The sequence below is a fragment of the Pygocentrus nattereri genome, chromosome 5 (genome assembly GCF_015220715.1).
Source record: "Pygocentrus nattereri isolate fPygNat1 chromosome 5, fPygNat1.pri, whole genome shotgun sequence".
Classification (NCBI taxonomy): Eukaryota; Metazoa; Chordata; class Actinopteri; order Characiformes; family Serrasalmidae; genus Pygocentrus; species Pygocentrus nattereri.
Genome location: NC_051215.1, coordinates 43,968,173 through 43,994,310, shown reverse-complemented (window position 1 = coordinate 43,994,310; position 26,138 = coordinate 43,968,173). Strand labels below are relative to the sequence as shown.

General features: G+C 39.6%; 1 protein-coding gene across 1 annotated transcript in view; it reads left to right on the top strand.

Annotated features, from left to right (window-relative positions):
- The window catches only part of dntt (deoxynucleotidyltransferase, terminal), a 159,137-nt gene that overhangs the window by 5,649 nt on the left and 127,350 nt on the right, over window positions 1–26,138 (top strand). The window contains exons 2-3 of the mRNA XM_017696493.2: window positions 3,157–3,331; window positions 18,278–18,382. Coding sequence (XP_017551982.2) covers window positions 3,157–3,331; window positions 18,278–18,382 — 280 coding nt within the window. The remainder of the gene's footprint in view (window positions 1–3,156; window positions 3,332–18,277; window positions 18,383–26,138) is intronic.

Here is a 26,138-nt window from a genome sequence, read left to right as displayed (position 1 = left end):
TTTAATCACTGCTTTAAACAACTGTGGTAGAAGTGATATGTCACTGTGGTCTACCACTTCGCTCAGACACTAAGATGTAACTTATTAGATTTTTTATGCATTCCTGAATGACAAACAGTGAAAGAAAGAGCACTAGGCTGGAGAGGGATTATTTTCAGATCGGAAGTTACATGATGCTTACCCCAAACTGTATTTCTCCTACAACACACACACACACACACACACACACACACACACACACACACACACACACACACACACACACACACACACACACACACACACACACATTGCCTTCATGCAAAAGAGCTTTTTCTCATTTTCATCTTCTTAATTTCACTGTCTAATTTATTATTTATGCTATACTGAAATGGCTCGCTACTGATAAAGTGCTTTATCTTTTGTGACAAATGTGACAATCATGACAGTCTAGTGCTAACGAAGTGGTTAAGGTGACCTCTTGCTTAATATGTCCTCATTTTCCTCAAGGAGCTTTTTCTTGTCTTCTTGGTACCTTGTTTTTTTCCATGATTCACACGTGTAAACTGCAACACTGGTAATGCTAAGCTAATGAATGTGTTTAATGAATTGGATATGCCAAGCTGTTAGCTTATTTTCACATTTCTGTTGCACCTAAAATAGTGCAGCAGTTACAGCCATCTGAACATTAACACTGCATCATGGAAAACGGAACAGGAAATGAGAATAAGAATTTCAGCTTCATCTAATCGATCCACTTTACCAGACACCTTTACAATCAGCAACTGTGGCTGCAGGTTTAAAGCCTATAGTATTATATATACAGATATGCGGCGGATATAACTATATATACAATTTGTCTGATTGCTCCTGTGCTTTTATGTGTGAGTTTATTCATTAGTTCAAAGTTACCAGCCTAAAATGCTGCTGACCCACGGGCAATTCTCCCGACTCTCCACCATTGCAGAGCACTAATATTTAAACAAAACTGATTGGGAGGATGTTTATGTCTGGTGCTGGAAAGTCAGGCAGCAGTTGATCATTGAGGGTTATTTTCTAGTGAGCATATATACTGTATATATATATATATATGGGGTGCGGGAAAAAATCGATTCTTAGACGCATCGCAATGCGGACACGAATGATTCTGAATCGATTCACACATGTCAAACATTGATTTTCTAAATTTTAATTTATAACTTAATGTTGAAGGAATGCAAACGATGGAACTTGGAAGTGGATAAGTGCAGCGCCCGAACAGTCTGTGGCGACACATAACCAAAAAAACGCTACTGGATGAGTGAGAAATCCAACCGACTCATTAAAGCCAGGTTAGATCAGGAGTCACAACCCAAATGTTCAGGAAAGACATTCTGTCCTTTCAACAAAAGCCACAACATTTAATGCCCAGTATGTCTCCGTGTGTGCTAATGTCCTAGTATAGTCTAAAAAATCTGAACCAAAACGCCGACTCACATTGCTCTGATTTAAGCTCTAGTTAGCTCAGCTATAGCGGCTTTCCTCCCGTCTCCACCAGAAAACTTTTCCTCAGGACTAGAGCAGCTTATTGTTAAATGTCTCTCATCGTTCAGCTGTTTTACGAGGCTGAAGTCGCTTCTTATTCGCCAGCTTCTTGTTCGAACTTTTCCGCTCCACCTTAAATGCAACACCCTTTAAGGTGGAATGGGAAAATTCAAAAGAGAAGCGACTTCATCTTTGCAACTTTTAAGTGATTGACAGTCTTGTTGCAGATTTAACATTCCAGGAAACCAACTGCGCTGCTCATAAATGCGAATAAGTCCATTCATCTTCAAATTGTTCATCTTAGCTAAATCTCTCTCTTTCCCTTTTCGTTCGTTATTAGGCAGGAGAGACTGTGTTGCTAAGTGACCTGCAGTCTGCAGTTCGTTGAGAAACAGGGCTTTCGCACTGTGTTGCTCACATCACACCTCACAGATATTTTACTGACATAGTGAGCCCTGACTCTCTACAACATGACCAAATCTGAAGTTATAAAATCACTAAAGAGAACAGGCAGGACAGCTGTAACATGAAGTTTGGACATCTATTACCAATGAATCTTATTTCACCCTAATAGCGCATTTTATCACACATGAGTGGCAGCAGCGTCTCGTGCTCCGAGGGAAAGCAGTAAATGACAGCGTTCCCGTTTACTTGCCAAATCACTTCCATTTGATTTATTAATAAAAGATATTGGAAGTAAATTCATTATAGATTATTACAAATACTTTGCTTTAAAAGCACCAAGTTGTCACACATTGAGAAAAAAGAACTCCTGTATAGAAAAAAAAAGATGCATTGATAATTGTTTATATAATCGCATCGCAGCCCTCTGAATCGTAATTGAATCATGAGATGCCAAGAGATTCCCACCCCTAATATATACATATATATATATATAGGGCAGCACGGTGGCGTATTGGGTAGTGCTGTTGCCTCACAGCAAAGAGGGCCTGGGTTCGATTCCCCAACCAGGTGACGTGGGTTTCCTCCGGGTTCTCTGGTTTCCTCCCACAGTCCAAAGACATGCAGTCAGGTCGATTGGACGTGCTAAATTGCCGTGAGTGTCTGTCTGTCTGCCCTGCGATGGACTGGTGGCCTGTCCAGGGTGTATCCTGCCTTCTGCCTGAAGACTGTTGGGATAGGCTCCAGCACCAACCCTGACAAGGAGCGAATTAAAAAAAGGATGGATATATATATATATATGAACTTTTATAATCAGTGCTCCATGTGTAGCAAACATGCGTTTTAGATGAATTCTAAAAAGAAATCCTTAATTAACAGCTTCTTTACAAACACTGAAGTTTGGATGGGTGAGTAAATACTTTTGGCATTATAGTGTAGCTGAGCTTACAAACAGTTCTTCCTTCTTTCTCAGTGATTTCGAGTGATTTCCTTGACTGTCCTCTAGGAATGGGTGTAGATCAGTGATCTGTGTAGTAGTGGTTTAGTCAACTTCAGATAGACATTTATCAGTCAACCCATTATAATTATGTTTCTACCTAGATTGCAAAAGCTGGGCAGCAAACGTAGACCTACCTTATTTAGTGATTTCCCTCACAACTTCCGGCTGCCTTTGTCCTGGGCGGCAAACAGAATTTTGAAAAGTGAGCAAGGAAAACTAACCCAAGGATGGCCCATGTCTGGTCTTTGCAGTGCCAGCGTGACTCACGTTGTAGCCGAAGACAACCCGGGGCAGGAGCTGTGGCCATGGTTACAGGAACAGGGCCTCCCACACCTGGACAATACCAATGTGGTGGACATCACTTGGTTTACAGAGAGTATGAGAGCTGGCAGGCCTGTTCCAGTAGAGGCGCAACATCGCATACAAGTGAGTACAGCTGGGAGTGTGTGTTTGTGTGTATGTGTATGTGTATGTGTGTGTGTGTGTGTGTGTGTGTGTGTGTGTGTGAGAGAGAGAGAGTGAGAGAGAGAGTATTAAGCAAGCAAGCTGGAGAGCCTTTGAAGCAAATGTACAGAGATCTATCAAGCCAATGAAAGGCAGCAGAGACTGGCTAAGTGTGATAAGAAGCCTCACAAGCTCATATAGACTGGATGTTTCTAATGAAGCCTGGAAGAGAGGTTACTGAGAGTGAATATGCATGCGATGGACACTAGGTGGAGCTGTAAGCCCAAAGGGATGCACTCCAGGGGCACCAAAGGTTTGGTTAAGCACGGTTAAAATAGCAAATAAATAAATATTACAGAATATGAGAAAGAAGCACTGAGAGGGTAGGAGATTTGATACATATTCAAAAGAGTAACGATCAGTCGTATAATCAGACGCTCTGTTCAGATGTTTAGACTTCTCACTGCTGCTTCTTCCTTAATGAGATATTCTTATATAAGTTCGGATGATAAACTTACTCTCAACGCTCAGATGATCAGAGAATCATCATGTTCTGCATTATTCGTCATTCAAAAGGTGAGCCAGTGTGCTGCTGAGAAAGGCGCCCTCTCTCTCCACCCTCCTTCACTCCCTCTCACCTCTCCGTTTGGCTCGGGCGTGGAACTGGGAGAGACGCGAACGCCTCAATTACACTGTCAGTTACAGTGTCTGAGAGCAGGTTTATCTGTACGCTGGGAAATAATGGGGAGCATTTCTTGGGCTGGCCGCAACGCCACATTTCATACCGCCTGCTGTCTGACAGCAGCAGAGTGATGCTCAGCGCTGTGGGCGCCGGTGCCAAATAGACCCATCAGTGCAGCGCCTGCGCTCGTAGCGCATCACTAACCAACGCTAAAGACAGATTCCTTCCCCTGGATTCCACTGTAAGGGGCTTCCACGAGCATATGTGCCGAAAATAAAGAAATCTGCCGCCCGTTTTGGGAGACCCATCAATCTCGTCGCGTGCGCTCAGTGGGGAAAACAAGAGACAGAAGTTGTCCATCTTGCGCCTCCGCCAGGCGCGCCCGCAAGCCTCACTCTCCTCTGCGTCAGCGAAGAGTTATGGCCGTGAACTTGCGCTTGTCTTCTAGCCAGGGGCAACGCTAGCCTATTTTTAGGGGGGCTTTAGCCCACTCAAATCAACATACACCATAATTCCATTCCTCATTACTCAGCTGTACCGCTGTGTGTCCAAATTCACAACATTCTGTGATAGTAAAGGTGTAAACTGGCGCAGGCGCTGCTGCTGCCCCCATCCAGCGCTGCCTGGACTGACCTTTCTAACATAAACGAAGAGGAGACGGCAGTAGGCCCTTTTCACAAGAAAGTGCGAAAAACACTGGGTAAAAGAATTTACGCTACACAAAAAGGTGTGACCCTGTCACTGGGCCGGTTCCCCTCTTATCACTGTGGTGGGACCCTCAGGGGTACATCTCAGTACCTTTAGTCAGGGAACAGAACTGAACCATAGTCCATCACAATTATATCTTCTAAGCTGTACTGACTCCACACACCCCGCCTCGTCTCCAGGCTTTTATTTTATTGTTCTGATTTAAAACATCAGTCGATAAGATTCAAATGTCTGCTTTTCCACTGGGAAAAACTTATTTAAGGTTCACAATTGGACCTTAAAACCACTTCTGTACCTTTGAGGGTGCACTTACATTGTTCATACCTTCATGAATGAATCATGTACTTGCATAGTACGAATATTTCTAGCAGTGTCCAGCCCTGGACTAGTCCAGTTAAAGAGATTTGAAATACCATCTCTATCCGACTGAGCGAGGTGGGTAATCCTGTAAAACGTCTGTTCAAGAGATAATCATATAGACGCCTGTTTCCAATTACATTCCCAATCTAAAGGTTTAAGAAGGCTCTGTGTGCGTTCACGTCATAGCTAAAGTTTTTAATGTTCACAGGGACGGGGGAGTAGCTAAGTAATGTGCTGCATTTTGTAGCTAACTATGAGATTTTGTAGCTAGTAGCTGTCACCGCTACAGTTTTATGAAATGTAACTTGTAGCTGTAGCACCTACAAATTTTTGTGTAGCTATTGCAAAAACTTTTGCCAATATTTCGCTACAGGCTTCAGACAATCTGTGCAAAATTTGAACCATAGAACACAGTCACTAACTGAGCTAATGGCGATTGCGGAGGCCTAACTGAGCCGCAGACAGTTTAAACTGAAATGAAAATGAAACCACTTCCGGAGCCACAACATTTTATGTCCATCATAACTGTGAATATGTTTCAGTATATTATTTCTTTGAAAACTAATGTTTGTCCGCAACCACTAAAGTTATGACGACTTGAAAATGGATGGATGGATGGATGGAACTTTTGGCTGAAAGCTAACCGAAATAAACATTAGGCTTTATTTAAAACCCAGCATGTGCAGAGTGAGACATTAAGCAGTTATAGAGTGAGAATACCTGCCTAGGGTACAGATTTATGATCTGTTATGGTCAGTATAGCCGGTTATCAAGTTTTACCGGTTTCTTCTTTACTAATGTTAGCTAGCTTTAGGTTTAAGTTATGTGAGGTAAAGAAAAGAGACGATTTCACATTATTGTTATCCAACTATGTTATTGTAAGCTTGAATTTTACGAAACTTCACAGACAGTGAGAGTGTGAATGAGTGAAAGAGGTAGAAATAATGTAAGTGACAGCTTTTTATATATTTTCTTGTTAATCTTTCTCTTCACTGTTTGAAACAGTGACATGATTAGTAGCCACAGACTGTCTTTCAGCACGATAATGTTAGTGAAAAGGTCACACAGTCTTGTATCCCTGAGTTCCTCAGTCTGCAGGTTAATTGAATGCTAAAAAGGCAAGGAGAGAAAGTAGCTGAAGGAGTCTGACAGGGCTGAAGGAACAGGTCTGGTCAGGTACTAATCTATGGCCTGTATATTTGAATAACAAGGTTTGGATTACTTGACTTGAAGGATCTGGTATTACTTGACTTTAGCACAAGTGGATGGATAGTATTTATGTCATATGAGATTCATACCTAATGCAACAAACTATGAAGAGATGGGTTTTTGATCAACAAATTGTTGCCTATAGCCAGTCTGGAAGTTCATGATGAACCAACACTTTGGGGCCATAAAAGACCTCCCTAGTAAAGGTTTAGCCCCTATTCACTGATCTGTAGTTACCCCCCTGCTTCTAGCTACTTTTAGCGTGTTGCGAGTTTCATGGTTATAATCATGAAAAAGAAATAAAGCTGTGTTGACATATATTGACCGTTTCACTCATTCCATTCTTACTGTGTTTTTCTGCTTTTATGCAGGGTAGACTCTGTACACAGAGGCGTTTTATGGACTTCACACTTCCAATGGATTGTTTTTTATGGGTTATGAAAAAGGAGGATGGTGAAAAGGGACAGCATTGAGTAAAGCTGCCTTTGTGAACATATCCGCCTTTGCCTTGAGGGCTTTGCCTGCTAGACATTGAAAAATGCCTCAATTTTGTGATTATTCATTTCTCTGCCTCCTGTGCTCCTCTTTTAAGGGGAGTACGAACTATTAAACCCATTGACTTGTGATAGCCTCTCTGGTGTGGGCAGAGTGAATTATAGTCAAAAGTCAATAAGAACTTTATAGTCACTCCATCCTTATACAAATATACAAAGGAATGAAATAATGGTCCTCCAGGGCCCCAGAGTAATATACAGGTTGGGCAACCCAGCTGTGTATGCTATGCCCCTGTTTTATATATATATATATATATATATATGTGTGTGTGTGTGTGTGTGTGTGTGTGTGTGTGTGTGTGTGTGTGTATCATTGTTACTTACATTCTTGGAGAGAATGCTTGTTCTTCTTAAATCAAGAACAAAGCACTGAACTGGACAAAATATATACAATATATATTGTCGTGTTGTGAAATGTCCTCAACTTAAGGATCAATTTTTTTTTTTCCAAATCATTTTGATGCATTTTTCCTGGTCCATTAATTGTGAGATTTTAAAACACTGGAAAGAACAACAGCCATTTCCAAATTCAGCAAAGAATGAAAAAATGGACAAACAAGATTTCCTTATGCATGCCAGTGTGCAAAATACACCTTTGCAGTCCAGGGGTCTGTATGATCCACCCTGAGTTGGACACTGTGAGCTGTTGTCGGGGAAAAAAAAAAAAAAAACTTGTATATCCATTTTTGACATTTTCCAGCTATTGACATCATCTGAAAATACCTCTTACCCTTTACATTGTGTGTAAATTTTAGGATGAATGGATCAAAAGAAATGGCCCAAAATGACTTGGTCTGGTAACATTGACATTAAAAGTAAAGTAGGTTTTTTCTTCTCCTGTAAAGTTCTCATTTTGGAGGTACACGATTTTCTTCTGACAATAGAGATGTATTAATAATTTACAATAATGCTGCATATGCAATGCATAACATAACTAGATAAATCACATCATACATATATATACTACTCAATCAGTAAACAATAATACACCGCTGTGCTTCTGACCAGAATCCCACTGTCCATAACACACATGAGTCTGGGCTAAGCCACTTTCCTTACTGTTTTTGCTTATTTGCTATTTTAGCTAGAATTGAATCCATCCATGCCAGCCTGGGTGGAATGGCAATGGAGTGCCACTGGAAATCTACTGGTGCACTGGTTTTTGTTTACTCACTGGGACAGGGCCTTATGGCAACAGTGGAATGGGAGGCATCTGTGTGCCTACACTGGCTTCTATCAATCCTGATCTGAGAGTGACAGGAGATGGCAATGTCATTATCAGGAGGGATTTGACCACATTCCTGGTCAGTCTGAGGGCTATGATCTCATTAACCTCAATGGATGCAGCTCACCTGTATGTGTGTAGATCATTATCCTTAGCACATGCTCTCCTCACCTGAACCTGAAACTGGGATTGCTCTCTCTTTCTCTCTCTCTCTCTCTCTCTCTCTCTCTCTCTCTCTCTCTCTCACTCACACACACACACACACACACATACACACACACACACACACATTCACACAGGTTAGTCTGTGATTTTTCTCTATCCCAGGCTCAGGCTGCATTATGGTTTTGGGCCTGTACTATGACAATATATATATATTATGGCAATACATATATATATATGGCAAGCTGGACAGGAAATATTTAATGAACTTTGATATATGTATGGAATGAACATTGATATATATGGAATGAATATTGATATATATGGAATGAACATTAATACACTGCTCAAAAAAATAAAGGGAGCACTTAAACAACACAATATAACCCCAAGTAAATCAAACTTCTGTGAAATCAAACTGTGCACTTAGGAAGCAACACTGACTGACAATCAATTTCACATGCTGGAAATTATTGGCGATTAGCAAGACGCACTCAATAAAGGAGTGGTTCTGCAGGTGGGGACCACAGACCACTTCTCAGTACCTTTCTGCTTTCTGGCTGATGTTTTGGTCACTTTTGAATGTTGGTGGTGCTTTCACACTCGTGGTAGCATGAGACGGACTCTACAACCCACACAAGTGGCTCAGGTAGTGCAGCTCATCCAGGATGGCACATCAATGCGAGCTGTGGCAAGAAGGTTTGCTGTGTCTGTCAGCGTAGTGTCCAGAGGCTGGAGGCGCTACCAGGAGACGGGCCAGTACACCAGGAGACGTGGAGGAGGCTGTAGGAGGGCAACAACCCAGCAGCAGGCCCGCTACCTCTGCCTTTGTGCAAGGAGGAACAGGAGGAGCACTGCCAGAGCCCTGCAAAATGACCTCCAGCAGGCCACAAATGTGCATGTGTCTGCACAAACCGACTCCATGAGGATGGTATGAGGGCCTGATGTCCACAGATGGGGGGTTGTGCTCACAGCCCAACACCGTGCAGGACGCTTGGCATTTGCCAGAGAACACCAGGATTGGCAAATTCGCCACTGGCGCCCTGTGCTCGTCACCGATGAAAGCAGGTTCACACTGAGCACACTGAGCAGACGTGACAGAGTCTGGAGATGCCGTGGAGAGCGCTCTGCTGCCTGCAACAACCTTCAGCGTGACTGGTTTGGCAGTGGGTCAGTAATGGTGTGGGGTGGCATTTCTTTGGAGGGCCGCTCAGCCCTCCATGTGCTCGCCAGAGGTAGCCTGACTGCCATTAGGTACCGAGATGAGATCCTCAGACCCCTTGTGAGACCATATGCTGGTGCGGTTGGCCCTGGGTTCCTCCTAATGCAGGACAATGCTAGACCTCATGTGGCTGGAGTGTGTCAGCTGTTCCTGCAAGATGAAGGCATTGAAGCTATGGACTGGCCCGCCCGTTCCCCAGACCTGAATCTGAAAAAAAGTGTTTTTCCACTTTAATTTTGTGTGTGAGTCCAAATCCAGGCCTTCATTGGTTAATAAATTTGATTTCCATTGATGATTTTTGTGTGATTTTGTTGTCAGCACATTCAACTTTGTACAGAACAAAGTATTCAATGAGAATATTTCATTCATTCAGATCTGGGATGTGTTATTTGAGTGTTCCCTTTATTTTTTTGAGCAGTGTATATATGGAATGAACATCGACATAAATTGAAAGAATATTGATTATATCTGCAATGGATATGGATGTACATGGAATAAACAATGATATATACAGAAAGAACACTGATATATGTGGAATGAACCTTGATATATATGGAGCCAACATTGACAAACAAATGAATAATATAATTCATAAAATGTTTTATTCAGACACAGAGTGTAACACGGAGTAAGGAGGTGGACGTATATGCGGAGATAAGTGAGATTTATTAAGAGCAAATCCAGGGTCATCGTCATAACAGTCCAGGTTCAAGTAACCAGTACAGAGATATTGGAGGGCAGACATAACAGACACCAGAAAGCAACAGAACATACAACACAGCAAATAACAAACAAAGATTCAAGCAAAGACCAGTGAATACTAAGGGCAAACACAGGGCTTAAATAACAAAGGGTAAACGAGGGACAGGCAGGAAACAGGTGAAAACAATCATGGGCGGAGACATGAAACAAGGGGCTGGACTAAACCAAAACAAATGCACATGGAAGATCAAAACACAACATGAACACACGGACAGGACTGGGGGGGCCAATCGTGACACAGAGGGACTTTTGGAGTTGTGTGTGTTGTAGCCTTGGCCCTCCCCCACCTGCTAAATAGGCTGTTTACGTTGTTTTTTAATGTAGTAATGTTGTTGTTTTTCAGTTACAGTGTGTGTGTGTGCATGTTTACTGAGTTATTTTGTGTCCAGCCCAGAGTTAGTGAGAGTGTGTTTGTGTTTGGTGACCATCAGAAGAAAGAGTAGAGCTAGGAATGGCCTACCTCAATTTTCAGTTGCTTTTCAAGTGGCACTGTGTTGCCTTGCTCTCAATAAAAGAGCATTTTTCAAATAAAATTTAGGGCCTCATCTGACTCCTCTTCTGCACCATGTCAAATTATTGAAGCTCCACTCATCTGTGGCTTCACATCATATATCAGCCACTCTCAGATCACTCTGTCCAAGGGATCATTGTGTATACATACTGGTCACTTTATCAGAATTCCTTTCCTTTAAGCTCCATCTGGAGTTTGTTAATGCCCATTTATTAATGAACAGTTACTGCTGGCCATCCTCAACCCTTCAACAGTGACTTTCATTCAATATATATCAATGTCCATTCTATATATATATATATATATATATATATATATATATATATATATATATATACAGTGAGTATATTTTGTCCCTTTAGCATGCATACATAAGTAAGATTCATAGGGTAGTGGAAATTATTTAAGACCCACATAAGTGCAAGTTGATCTAAACCCTCCTGAAATTTAATGCTTACCCATAATACAAAATGAATATTTAAATTCATTGGAGCCCTACTGGAACTCTTTTTTTACTGGCTCTCATTGTGTTTCCCTATCAGTCAGCTTTTCTGTTATCTTTTAGTATTCTATTAAATTGTATTCTCTTTTATTTCACTCTTTCAGTATTTTTTAATTCTTCTGTAAAGCAGAAAACTTGTTTTAAAAAGATGTTGAATGGCTCGTTCTGCTGAATTAGTTCAAGCTGACCTTCAGTACAAAAAAAATCTATTTAAAAAACAAGTATTTTGGACATTAGATATTTATTATGCTATGATTTATTGAAACCCAAGGCTTCAGTTGAGATAGTGCTAAGCTAAATATATACAACATCATCATTTTTGAGGACTTTCTACTGAGAAGTTCCTGTCTGAAATCCGAACCTCTAAATTCCAACTTGAGAAAATAGTATTTACGTCTTATTTGAACATTGTTCAAAGATCTTTTTCATTTCTTGTGAACATTTATATTTATTGTGAGTTTATTATTTTTTTTAAACTTTGTTTCTTTTGTTCCTGCCGTCAGAATGTCGGCTGTATTTCTCAGCTGAATTTGAGGGATACTTGTGATTGGAACAGTCACTGATGATGCAATGCACTCCATAGGTTTCTAGATTGTAGCCTAGATTTGGAGCTCAACTTATCTGACAATGGCTTGCGAAACTAGTTCAGAAGTGACTGAAGAGAACAGAGCAAGTCTTCTTTCATATCTCCAGTATACATCATGCCTCTAATGCTTCTCCTGGAGATCTACTTTCCTGCAGAGTTATTTCCAACCTACATCTGACATTCTGCCCCTTACTTACCTAACAGTAATGGTCCAGCCAATCAAGGACTTCTGACAAAATTACTTAACTGGAGCAGGTGTGGCAGATTATAGTTGGAACAACACTATATGTCCAAAACTATCCAGACACCTCTTCTAATTGTTGAATCCAGCTACTGAATTAATGCATTCTAGTGCTCCCATTGCTGACACATCAGTTCAATGGCCCTAACGCAACTTGTGTAATCTTAATAGAAAAGCATTGCCAACAGAATAGGACATTTCAGAGCAGCCGCACATGAACCTGAGGTCACCATGACCAGTGCAACGTGTCGAGAGGTAAACTCACTGGACAAAATAGTCACCTGTGACTCAAAATGACCTAATAATGTGTAATACCTCCATGAGCATAAATAAAAGCTATGAGTCGATTTGGCATGGATTATACAAGTTTCTGGATGTAGGCTATCAATGTTCAGCTCTTGCCTCAAAGAACTATGCAGTTCAGCCAGATTTCCTGGATGTCTTCCCAGGCCTCTTACTCGTTGTTCAGGTAGTCCCAGATTTTCAGGAAAATTCAAATCTTAGAAATTTTGTAGGCCAGTCCAGATGTGTGAATGCTCTTGAACGTTCATCATACAAATCAGCCACATTTTCAGCTCTGTGAACACGAGAACTGTTGTCTTGAAATACAGGGATAGAAATGTTATGTTTGGTAAGATGTTGATCAAAAGGCCAAACCCGGTTGTCCAGCAGCTCAATGTAGGCACTTGGGTTCAAATTTACTATCACCTCAACCAAAGGACCCATTTTAACAAATTTAAAACACCCCCAGAACATCACCGAATCTCCTCCAGCTTGAGCCACACCTTGCACGTAGTCCTCATTGAAGTCTTCCTGAAGTCTACAATGAACACGATGCCCAGCAGCATTCACATACAGGCAGAAATGAGATTCATCTGCTCAGACAACATGTTTCTAGTACATGTACATGTCATTGTTTGAGAAAAAAGCGATTTTTATTCACAAGTTGTGAAACACGGCAGCGGTCCCTGCCCATTAGTTTCACAGACCACAGTTCTAATGAGAATTTCCGTAGACAGAGATTTTTGCCATATCTGGAGGACGGGTATGACCATACACTTCAGTACACCTGCAAATTCAGCTGCTTCCTTCACACTATGGCCTTTGTAACGCCCAAATGTACCACCTATTCTCAATCTATGAATCCCATCACACACCACACAAGTCTTTATAGTCTGATCATCCTCGTGCAACACCATCTGCAGGAGCCTGAACTTTGGAAATAGCTAGAGTGGCTTTTGTTATCCAGAACTACTCATCTAACATCAGAACCTAACCTCACTAATGCTCTTGTGGCTGAATGCAATCAAATCCTCACAGCAACGTTCCAACAGCCAGTATAAAGCCTGGAGAATAAAGAATGGAGAATACCCTTGATTTCAGAAGAATCGCTGGATGAGCATACTCTGGATATGCTGGATAAGTGTACAAACCTTTTAGTACACAGTAGTTAAATGGCAGGTTTGGTTACCACTGATCCAGGCATTTTGTGTGTAGATAAGAATTTTGAGGAGACAAACAAAAGCAAACTAATGACTCAGTGTTGATCTTCATCAGCCGCTTCCACCATCCATAAGATTTTTTTCTTTTCTGTGGAACGACGCTGTACATAAACCCCTGGTTCCTGTAGAGCATCAGATAGACTCATGCAGTAAGTGGCTTGTTCACAGAAGAGGAGACCCATGGACTGAAAAGCACCTTTGATTGTCAAACATAATGAGAAACAAGAGCGTGAGATTAGTTCCTGATATGGAGTGAAATTTGCATTAGGGAATATAGTTGGTGACTGTTGGTGTTTTTTAAGGAGATGCCACAGGCACTGAGAACAAGTGTTTTCTATTTTCAGTGCTGATGCTGCAAGACAAGACACAATATCCTTCTTTGTCTATTCTAATAAGTAACTAAATGCCTTTTTACTGACTCGGAACAGCTTGGGAGTGGCTGCATTTACATTTCCTGAACTCAGCAATGACACAATGTGTCTACAGGTAATTTCCACAGACTCAGAGCTCTGCTGCATATTAATTCCCCTGAATACTAAAGTCACAAGCATAATCCTTTTGATACCTTACGGACGGGCGGAGTGATTTCTGTGCTGAAATGAAAAGGCAATTTACAGGAGGCAAATTGAATTACAGCTTGGTGAATTTTTTATAGGCCTGGCTGCAGGAAGTAATCGATTGCGGTGCTTTCTTATCTCTACGATGAGCAGAAGCTGTTAATGTGTTGTCCTGACACTGGTGAGATTTAACACTGAGGTTAAGTAGTGCACACTCAATTGGTTAGATTTCAGCTCTTGAAAGATGAAAGTTCTAGTACATTCATGTAAACTCATGAGATGTGGGAGGAGGTGTATACATGGACATGTATTGTATGTATGCTTGCTTAAAGTTCCAGGGAAGAGATAACTAAAACATATCAAAAATGTTTGTATGATACTAAACATGAGTGTTATATTAAACATCCAGCAAAGCTTAAATGAAAAATATAGATATAACTATGGTAATAAGACAATAGAACACAGGAAGGAGTGTGTTTTGTTTTATTGCTTTTATACAACCGTTAAAACATTTAAGTAAGAATTAAATAAACTGGGCTGTGAATGTGGCCTTTAATATGTTTTAATGTTAGCAGTTCCTTCTGCCAAACTATAGTTCCTCAACAAGCAGCTTGTTGCTATGTCGGAGTTCATTCGCTGCACAGCTGGCAGTTCGTAATCCAGCTCTTTGCACAGACCAACTGACTTTTTCAGAATCTAGTGTAGTCTCATCTTCAGAATCTGACCAAATCAGCTGTTGGTCAAATGTGATCTTAAAAGTATGCACTTTCTGTTTGTAGCAAAGTAAGAAAAACATTTAAATGGCTTGAGTGTCTCCTACAGCGGAGTGATACAGTGTTTGTGAAAAACCTGTGATGTTATGGCAAAATAACAGCACAGTTAGAACGCTTCTCGACCAATCACCTTGCATGGCTGGAACTAACTATCCTATAAAACACACTAATAAGACCTAACTGAGAACTGTATGGGGGTGTGGCTAATTTGCAGCTTGATTGACAACTCCCAGCCTGCTCCACCACTTATACATGATTTTTTTATACTAAAACCATTATCTAGCTCTTATGTGACAGAAACTGGATGAAAAAAGTCATGGACAAACCAACAAATGGATAGAAGAAACAACGTGTGAAGGAAAGGACGTACAGACATTCAGACGAACAAATGGCTGGATGAAGCAATGAGTAAATGCAGGAATGGACAAACAAACAATGTTCATGTGTGGATAAAGGAATGAATGGGCAGCAGGCGGCTACAGACAGATGGTCCAGCTTGCAAGCTTTCAGCTATGCTTTGTTTTCTTTAGTTTGTTAACTTTCTCTGACTCTGAAACTCTTTGGTGTGGGCGGGGCAGAGACATTTGCCTTGTGATTGATAAGGGGAATGCTTATGGAAGCATTACTCAAGATTAAGGCCACCCAGTTTACATCAAGAGGAGAGAGATGGTGTAATATATCAGCCATTTATTGGTCATTGGAACATTTTTGAAAGGGTAAAATTAGCAAATGTTTACTGTTTGCCTGCAAGAACATGATTAACCTAGTTGGAAAGAAAACCCAGATTTAGCTTCCCTGAGCCTTTAACCTTCAGTAGTTGCAGTTTTGTTTCTGCGTATGTTATGTTGCTGTTTTATCATAATCATTTCTCACGTATGGCACGAAAATTACAGCAAATTTGAACTTTGAACTTTGTTATGCTGTAGTACTGATTTGTGGAAAGAAAAATCTTCCTTTACATTTTTGGACGAGTCTGGGTTTGGTGGTTGCCAGGAGAATGGTACTTGTCTGACTGCATTGTGCCAAGTGTAAAGTTTGGTGGAGGGGGGATTATGGGATTATGGTGTGGGGTTGTTTTTCAGGAGTTGGGCTCGGCCCCTTAGTTCCAGTGAAAGGAACTCTTAATGCTTCAGAAGACCAAGAGATTTTGGACAATTTCATGCTCCCAACTTCATTTAGGGATGGCTCCTTTCTGTTCCAACATGACTGCGCACCACGGCACAAAGCAAGGTCCATAAGGACATGGATCAGTGAGGCTTGATCTCAACCCGATAGAACACCTTTGGGATGAATTAGAGCATGAGCCAGGCCCTCTCGTCCAACATCAGTGTCTCACCTCACAAATGCGCTTCTGGATGAATGGTCAAAAATTCCCGTAAACACACTCCTAAACCTTGTGGAAAGCCTTCTCAGAAGAGATGAAGCTGTTATAGCTGCAAAGGGTGGGCCAACATCATATTAAACCCTATAGATTTAGAATGGGATCTCACTCATGTTTATATTTGTGTGAAGGCATGGGCGAATACTTTTAGAAATATAATGTACTTAAGGAAATTTTCTCAATACACAATATATATATATATATACAATGATATCAAATTTTTTTTGATAAACTGGAACAGTGAAAAAAACTTGTTTGTTGTTTGGGATGTTGTTTGATATGTTTGAGGTTTGATGTGTTGTATGTTGTTTGATCTTCCGGCCCTGTTGTTTGTTTAACCTGTTCATTTTCATTATGTCCATCCCACCTTATCTTCGTGTTGGCTCTCTGACCGTGGACCGTCTAGACCCTGATTTTGGATTTGCCCGTAATAAATCTTGCTTTTCTCCACACATGCGATTAAGAATTAAGACAGAAATTACACTACATGTGAAATCTGTTTTAATTGTATAATCATGGTTGTACCTTCACCTATACTTGATTGTTAGTTGCTTTGAGTTATATTGCAATGAAAAAGCAACAAAATGTACTAAGGCATACTTTAAAACCCATTGCTTAAGAATACACTTTTGCTTAAGTTTGCTTCAGTTTGTTAAGAAATACATTTATTTCCGTGTATTTCCATACAGCATACTTAAATATCATTTAAAATCTCAATTTAAATATTATTCATAAATACTTTATGAAAAATACAGAACATTTGAGGTGTATTTCCATAAAATACATTAAATAAAAAAAATATATGTTAAGCATTCTCTATATACTGCAAGTATACTACTGATGTACTTAAGTATGCTTCTGTTTTACAGAGGGACACATGCAGTTGTTCTGTATTCTTTGTTAAGTGACTATATCCACAATATGCTCAGAAAAACAGGCTGTTATGTAATATGATGTAATATGTCACAATAATTTTGGGCAACCCTAAGTAATGTAATTCATTATGTAACTGATTATATAAGTAATTATGTGACTTCATAATCACATGTAACCTTTTAAATAGTCTGGCGATGCCGGCAGGTCTAGACTTCCTATTCATACTCCTACAACTTAAGAATAACTCAGTTTGGACTTCTTAGCATGTAATTATTTTAATGCTTTAAACTACAAATATATGTTGAGTATGAGTAAATGTTTTTCAGTTCATGCTGATACCAATAGAGACAGAGTGACCGTCTTAGAATTGTGTAGTGTGTTTGTGTAAATGAGTGCAATATACCTTAATAATTGAATCACTAAATTAAGTTGCTTTTAATGATGTGCATTAACTAGCTATGAGATATTAATTATTTTGAGTACCTTGAGTTGTGTTGCAGTGGAGTGCAAGTTAGAAAAGCCCTTCTACAGCTATGAAGTAATGTATGTTTCATAGTTTTGATCCTATGCTCCTCATCTTTAACTTTCCATAGCATTCTGTGTCGCACACGATTGTGTGACAGCACGATTTACGTTGGAGGTTAATCTGGAGGAGCTCACTTGTGAAGTTTTATGTCTTTGTGGAGTCTTTTGATTGGCTGGTTGAGCTGTAGTTGAATGTCCAGCCATACAATGTGTGATTTTAATAATCCTGTTGCTTGGTGACTCATACTGTACATTTGAATGGACTGTGTACAAAGCATATTATTTACATTATTTACTGACTGCCATGAGGTCAGCAGCCCTTCTCTGTGTGAAAAGACCCTTGTTTACTGCCAGCTTCAAACTTTGGTTCATTTGTGTGGCTTTAGTGCATTTTTATAGTATGAGTCGTAAATGAGCACGATCAATACCAGTAACAGTATTGATGCATCTGTAGTTTAAGTAGCTCAGCTATATGGTAATAATGCTAAATATATAAAAACTAATACATGTAAACATCTGGGACTAACACTCTCTCTCTCTCTCTCTCTCTCTCTCTCTCTCTTTTATTCTGTCCTTCTCTTTGTGAGCAGAAACCTTTGCTGCAGACATCTCTGCCAGGTACCTCTTTGCCTGCTGTGTCTCAGTACGCATGCCAGAGAAGGACCACACTGGACAACCATAACAAACTCCTCACTGTGAGTACACACACACACACACACAGACACACACACAGAGATACACACATATGCACAGGCATGTGGGGAAGAAAGGTTTCTTCAGTCTGTCAATCACAATGTGAGTATTTTCAACCTTGACCAATTTCAAATACAACACAGACCAAATATGAGGAGTGGGAATGCACACACACACACACACACACACACACACACACACACACACACACACACACACACACACACACACACACACACACACACACACAACACACACACACACACACATTTGCAGGTTTTTGTCCAAATGGAGGAGTATAGCGCCGAAGGTAAATTATGGTAACACTTTATTTTAATCATATTGGGTGTTTATTAAGAACTTCTTCTTTGTTCAAAGAAACCCAAAATTAGACACTTCTACTCTTCTTTATGCAATAAGCTACTTCTATTATGACCTGTATTAGTGCATAATTGGGTGGTTGATTATGTGAAAACCACTAATAAATGCAATATTAGCTATATTACTTGGCTATGAAAATCATCGGGCATGAATTCATTACCTTAATTCATATCTAATTACTGTTAAATACATTCTTAACAACAGGAGAGCTGCATTTACAGCAAATGTCTTCACGTTTATGATGCCAGACCTGGGTAGCATCATGTTGCTTTTGGAGTTTATTGCATTACAACATATATGAGTTTAATAAGTCAGTAATGCTTCAAGATTGTTATAAAGTGTGGTGTGAGTTATCACTAGAGGCTAAAAAGGGCTAAATCAATTTTCTTTAAGTCAATTTGCATCTTACATTCTACAGTAAACATAATTTTATAGCTTTGTGGTAGGCAAAAACATACAGACTATTACTACATATTAAGTTAGTTTAAAACCATTTTAACAATCAAATGCAGATACATAAAATGTTCAGAGGAGTTTTCAAAATTTTTTTGTGATCAAACTATCATGAATGATATTGAAACAAACTGACTTACTGAAAATGTTTGCCTCTAATTAGTGCTAACTAAATCTCTACTAAAAGATCTAGTGTTGAATTTATAACAATAAAATATTGCTAATTTTTTCAAGATGTGAACTTAAGTAATTAACTAATTTGCCTAACACTGTCTTATCAAAGTGTTTATTGTGCATTATCACAACTATTAATGCAGTTATTACAGATTTTCACATAACTGACGTCCAATTCTGTACTAATTCAAGCAGGGATGCGGGAAGGTGTTTTAAGCTGGGGGTGCTGGGATTTTATTCAGCATATGTGTGATGTGAACAATGGTGTCATGCAAAATGATTTGTCTTTTTTTATTTGGATTTTTTGACAATTTGCATAAAACAGAATGTCATAATGTGTTATAATGAACTGAACCATATCTAACACTCTCTCTGCTCTTTTGAGCTAAATAATTGCAGCATGCTTATAATCACAGGCTGAGTTTTAGCACTGAAACGCACGCTGAGTGAGAGATATAATGGGGGATAAAAACTGTTATTGTTATATTAGATTATTTTTTTTATTTTAAACTTTAAATATATAAATAACATATTTTCAAATGTGTACATCCACTCCACATGAATGAAATGTTGCACCAACATAATCGCTATGTGAAAATACACAATAAACTTGACATAAGTTGATGTAACACAGGTCATTTGTGTGGAACTGATGTACATATTTGACTCATGTACATTTACAACTTTTTATTTTATAATAAATTTAGTTTTACTGTTTTAATTTTGACGTGGTATGTTTATTATTTTTTATTAGTATTATTACCTTTAGAGGTGGCAGAGTGGTGCTGTTTCCTCACAGTAAGAAGGGCCTGGGTTTGATCCCCCAGCTGGGCATCAAGGGTCCTTTCTGTGTGGAGTTTGCATTTTCTCCTTGTCAGTGTGGGTTTCCTCCAAGTTCTCTGGTTTCCTCCCAACAGTCCAAAGACATGCAGTCATGCCAAGTGGACATGCTAAATTGCCCATGGATATGAATGTGTGTGTGACTGTAAACATCCGTGTGTCTGCACTGCGATGGACTGGTGACCTGTCCAGGTTGTTTGTGGCCTTCCACCCAATGACTGCTGGGATAGGCTCTAGCGACCCAGAAGGTTTAATGGCTTAGAGTGTATGTATCTGTATTACTTTTAGCAGTTTTTTACTTGATGCATAGTGAATAAACCCTTTAAAAGTGTCAAATTTGAGCTTTACTGAACAAACAAGGCCTTGATAAACCCCCAGTATGTGCCTTTAAAATAAAGTGTTGCATAAATGATAAATGGAAAACTGAATACAGATCTACTGAATTTGGACATTCTCACATAAAAATGAGCAGACTCAGCATGTTACTTTGATGAAAGTAAAGAAAACTTTTGTTTTGCAAGGTCAACTGAAGTATCATGTAGGAAGATAAATAAAAGATCCTGTCTTTTAACAATAGCATGGATGCATGATTAAAATCAGCCAGTGTGAAGATTATACAGTTTCACCCTTGAGCTGATCTGAACCTACTCAGCAACATCATCACATATTAATGAAAATGCGTAATCTGGATTGCTCAGATGCCAGCGGAGCAAACACGCTTTCAAAGCAAACAGATTCCTGAGAACAATCCCTGCCTGATAAAAGCCGGAAGTGATAATAGCAACAATGTTATTTCTTTCTTTCGTTATTTATTGTGAGGCAAAACTGTCTCTGATATCTCTGACTATGTGGAGTGAAGGATGTACTCCTTACTGCCTGCTGGTGACTTTTTCTAACAAGAGAGTAAGAGTGAGTGAAGAGCAAAGTATGATGGAGAAGAGACAGGCAGAGATAAGAGAGGTGAGAGAGAGGTAGAACCACAGAAAAGGGCATAGAGAAAAAAAGGGCAAGGGGATAGACAAGAAACAGGCATAGAAAGTATCGCTACAGATAGAAAGTATAGCTACAGAAAGAAAGCCTGTCAGAAAAAGGCTGGAAAAAGAGAAAAAACTAAGGTAGAGAAGAAGAGAGTATAGAGAGAGAGGAGATTGGCAAAGATAAAAGTGGTGAGAGAAAGGTTGAACCTCAGGGAGAGAAGGAGAGAAATGAGGAGATCTAGAAATAGAGAGAAAAAAGCATAGATAAAAATGAAGGCAGAGAGACAAAGGTACAGAGAGAAGTTGGATCAAAGTGAGATTAGCATAAGGAGAGAGGAAGAGAGAGTGAGGGGAGAGATAGATAAAGATGAAGCCATACAAAACGGTGTAGGCCTATTTGTCAGGAAATCACACTGAAGTCTCCAAGACTAAGCATAATATCAAACCAGTATTTGATGTGTCCACTCTTTACCTTTGTGCACTCTACTGCCACTTTAGCCATCCGGTCAGTCTTAAAGCCAAAGGCTTACAGCTGTGTCCTCCCAACAAAAAGTGTTCCTAAAGGTGTCACTGGCTTTGTTATCCTTCCAATAGACACTGACATTCACACAAGCAACTACCTAAACACACCTTGCTGCATCTAAAAATGGCTAAAGGAGATATTGCTGAGATTGGACACAAGATCATCCACTTGCATAAGGAAGAACAACGTCAAATGAAAACTGAATAATAAAACAAGAGTTTGGAGTTTAGAAAAACCATGCAAGACCTGGTTGACCACCAAAACTGTCACCATCAGATAAGCAGTACTTAAAGCCTTCATTTTTGAGAGAGAGAGGGGAGAAAATGAAGCTTTTACTTCAGAAAAACTCCAGAGGTGTTTCTATTCATCTTTTCACAGTGAGAAAACAGCTCCACACTATAACTGTGAAAGGACAAGAAGTTGCCAAGAAGCCGTTACTGAGAAAAAAATAAAAAGAAAAGAATGGAAGCTGTAATAAAGGCAAAGGGTGGACACAGGAAAAAAAACCTAGAAAAAATATATGTAGTTCTTTAAGGTTCTGTGTAATTTTGTGTTAAATAGATGATTTCTACTTTTATTTCTGAAACTGTAAAATGAACAACTTGTACTCAATGGCTGTTTTAACTGGAAATGAAATAAATGAGTAGTACCTGACTTTTGCACAGTACTGTGCAAATAGACCAGAGCATATAGAGGATAAGAGCCAAATACCAGACTGGTAAAAACATTACGAAAAAGACATTATGGAGAAGAAGAGAAGAAGGGCTAACAGGGCATTTGGGGGCATGGAACCAGTACGCTGGAGGTGAGGAATCCCGAGTGGTAGAGATATGACATGTCACCTCCAGCACATGCCATGAGCATGATTTCCACTCCACTACCAGTGTGTGTCAATCAACACAAACCTGTTCCTCAGACACACACACTGCTGATTTATTCATCTGGTGTTTTTCTGTCCATCTACCCCTTTCGCCCACAGCTTTCATAACCTGCTTTGTGATGCACGACAGCCCAGCCTGACACACTGTATAAGCGGCTCTTAGACATGCCTGACATGCAGTGTCTATGTGTGTGTGTTGGGAGTTGTGAAGTTGGTTGGCTCGGTGGTTGATGTTTAAACAATAATGAGCAGGGAACCCAAGTTCCCTTCCATGTTATTTCCCTTCACCATGCGGCCTGTAGTAGCGCGCTGGATGCCCTGCCAGTGGCCCTGAAATCATGCTGTGCGCTCCACTGAGCAGCAACACAGATGGATCGAACTCTTTAACAATCCTGTGGGCCGTGCTCTCTCACATTCCTGCACTTAATCACAGCAGGAGTACACACATATGCTCATTCTCACGCTCGCACACAATGTTGGTATTCCTATCTTTGTGCTGTATTTTGATTGATTTGCGCATGACTAGTTAAATGCTGCTATGCTACACCTAACCCAACCCTAAGATCATTTCTAGGCCTGCAAGTCGACCTCAAAATGAATCGACTTTCTGATCCTAGACATCTGGGAATTGCAAGTCGACTCTAAAGCTTTGGGCAAGTTCAAGTAAAATGTAACAAAAAAGATGCTTAAAATCAGCTTCGCAAGTGCTGAAACATCTTCCCACCTGAAGATGAGAATCAGGTAGAGTTAATTGATCTTAGGCTCTGATCTTAGACTCTGAGTTCTGTTTCATCCTGCATGTAAACACAATCACTAAAGTAGCTTTTTATCATTTGAGAAATGTTGCTCACGTTTGTCCTTTTCCATCTCACATACTGACCTTCTACAAACACCTATAAAATATAGAGAACATGGAGAGGCTTCAAAACTGTGAAATTCAGTTGCACCTTTTATTAGACAGTCAAGCTCAGCGCTCACTTAGATGCTAAGAAGCATCTAAATATGTATCTCTTTAGCATTTAATTAAAACCCTACATCTCATTATTTGTTTTAATTTGATCTGTCTAATATATTTCTACATTAATACTTAGAATTTCTTGCATTCCTGTTTAACTTTATCACCTGTCTGTAAAGCACTTTGAGCTGCCACTGGCATGAAAAGTGTTATATAAATAAAAATATTTAATAAAATTATTATTACTAATTTGACTAGCAGTATAAACAAGACAAACTGCCTTGCTAAGACCAAATAGACAGATTAAACATTTAAAAGATTAGATTATTGGCAAACATCCGTCTCTAAGTTTAGATATTTGCAATCAAGAATCGTGAATATGAAGTTGTGAAATTGACTGTTGAAGTCGACTCCATCAATTTCCATCACTTGGAATTGGAGTCTGAACAGACACCACAATGGAAGTTTTTGGGTTCTTTTCAATTTTTTAATAAAATCTACATTTTGGGGAAAAATTGGGACGTCCAGTCAAATGTCTTCAGAACATTTTCACAAAATCTTCTGGACATTTGGTCCTCAGAAAGAGCTAAATACTTGACTGCATGCACAGTCACCCCCACACAATCATATCATATCAACATAACAGATGTTGTTACATAGTTAGCCTACGTGTGAAAGCTGAACAGTTCCATGTTGACAACAAACTGTGACCTGTAGGTTAGTCCTCTCTTAGTGAGCAGCAACATTCACCCTTTATAAGGCAGAGCAAATCCACTAAATACAGTGGTAAATGTTCTCTTTCCTGATTTTATCCACACTTTGTGTGTACAGTTGTACACAGACTTTGTACAGTGTTAAGGGAGAAACATTAACTAAGAGGGACAACAGTTTTACTGCTGTAATTGAGTGTGAACACACTCTGCACGTGCACTAGACAAGACGTGCTCTCTGACTTCGTGGAGGACGAGAAGAGATTGTGAATTGTTTTGGTGGTTCTAATTTAGCAAGGACACTGAACTATCTCAGCCCATTGAGCTTGCTGGTCAAGAGGCCTTTAGAGTATGCACCTCATCTCAATGCAACTACAAACAAGCTGAGCTTTGTTCTGCTGCTAAATTAAAGAAAAGACATTCAAGGCTGAACATTCTTGCTGTTAGATGAAATTTGGATCCAGAATTATAACATTTTATACAATTTCCTTTATACAGTTCAATGCTTAAATTCAATTATCTGCTAGCGACCATGAACTCGTTTGCTTCACTCTATATTCTTAGCGAAAAGGGTTCTACATAGTACCAAAATGTTTGTAATAATAGCAGAATAACTTTTAGTGCTGTATAGAACCACTTTTAAAAAGGTGCTTTAGAGAACCATGGATGTTTGGCAGGTTTTAGGGAAGAACCATTTAACCGAGCAAATAACCATTTAAGCATTCAACTTGTAGTATTGACAGTCATGTATAACTATTGCCTTCACTAAAGAACTCTTGAAAAACAGTTTTTTGCACTCAAATCACAACAAACTGCACCTTAAGTGTACCTTGTTCTTTTTTCCAGGTAAACACAGTACCAAAATATACAAAAAAGGAAAAGTTAACAGAGCCTCCACTTTAGGGATGAGCCAGAAGTATATACAACTGAAAGGTATATTAAATTTATTGGTTACACTTTACTGTAGATTTCTATTCATAAACCTACCTATATAAGCACCTATATAAGCTTGACAACTGACATAACCCTATATAAATGTTTCTTAATGCTCATTCCAATAGACATCATCAGCCATAAAAGCTACCTTAGTGAACTTTGATCAAATTTAGCATATGTAACTTTTATAGTGAATGATGTCTACTGGAATAAGTGTTTATAAACATTTACGTAGGGTTGTGTCAGTTGTCATCACAAGCTTTTGTAGGTTTCATGTACCCTTATGAACAGAACGCTACCATGAATTTTTTGACAAGCAAATTGGCTCCCTGCTAATTTTATTCAGTTTTATATTTATGAACAATGAGATGTCTGAACTCTCTTCTCCATCAGAGGGTGAGGCAGAACCTACGTTTTGGTCAGGGGTTCTAATCCATGTAATTTGTTGAAGGAAACGTAAGCTGTGTCCCAATTCAGGGGCTGCATCCTTCGAAGGACGCCGTCTATAAAGGGGTGTCCTTCGGAGGCTGCGTAGACCCGTGAAGGCTGAACTGAAATCAGTCTTATAAATCTCTCTGCCTGTTCCTTGCTCCCTAAAACAAAACAAAACAAAACATTAGTGCATGTTTTGCTTCAGACCAGATTGGCTTTTTCTTTTAACATTTGTGTTGTTAACTATTTGACATAGTTCAAAACTTACATTCAAAAGCGTCCTCCTCAGGCACTGTTCAGTTCTCTGTTGATGCCGCCATGTTTTCCATCCTCACCAGCATGCAATGAACCTCTGGATATGTCGGCTGGTGAAGGATCCACTCGTTGGATCTTGTGTTGCCATGGAAAAGGAGGACACATTTCTTGGCCGCATATAAAGGAGCCTTCAAAATGGGACAGCCTAGTCACATCACTGTGACGCAGTCAGCCATCAAATG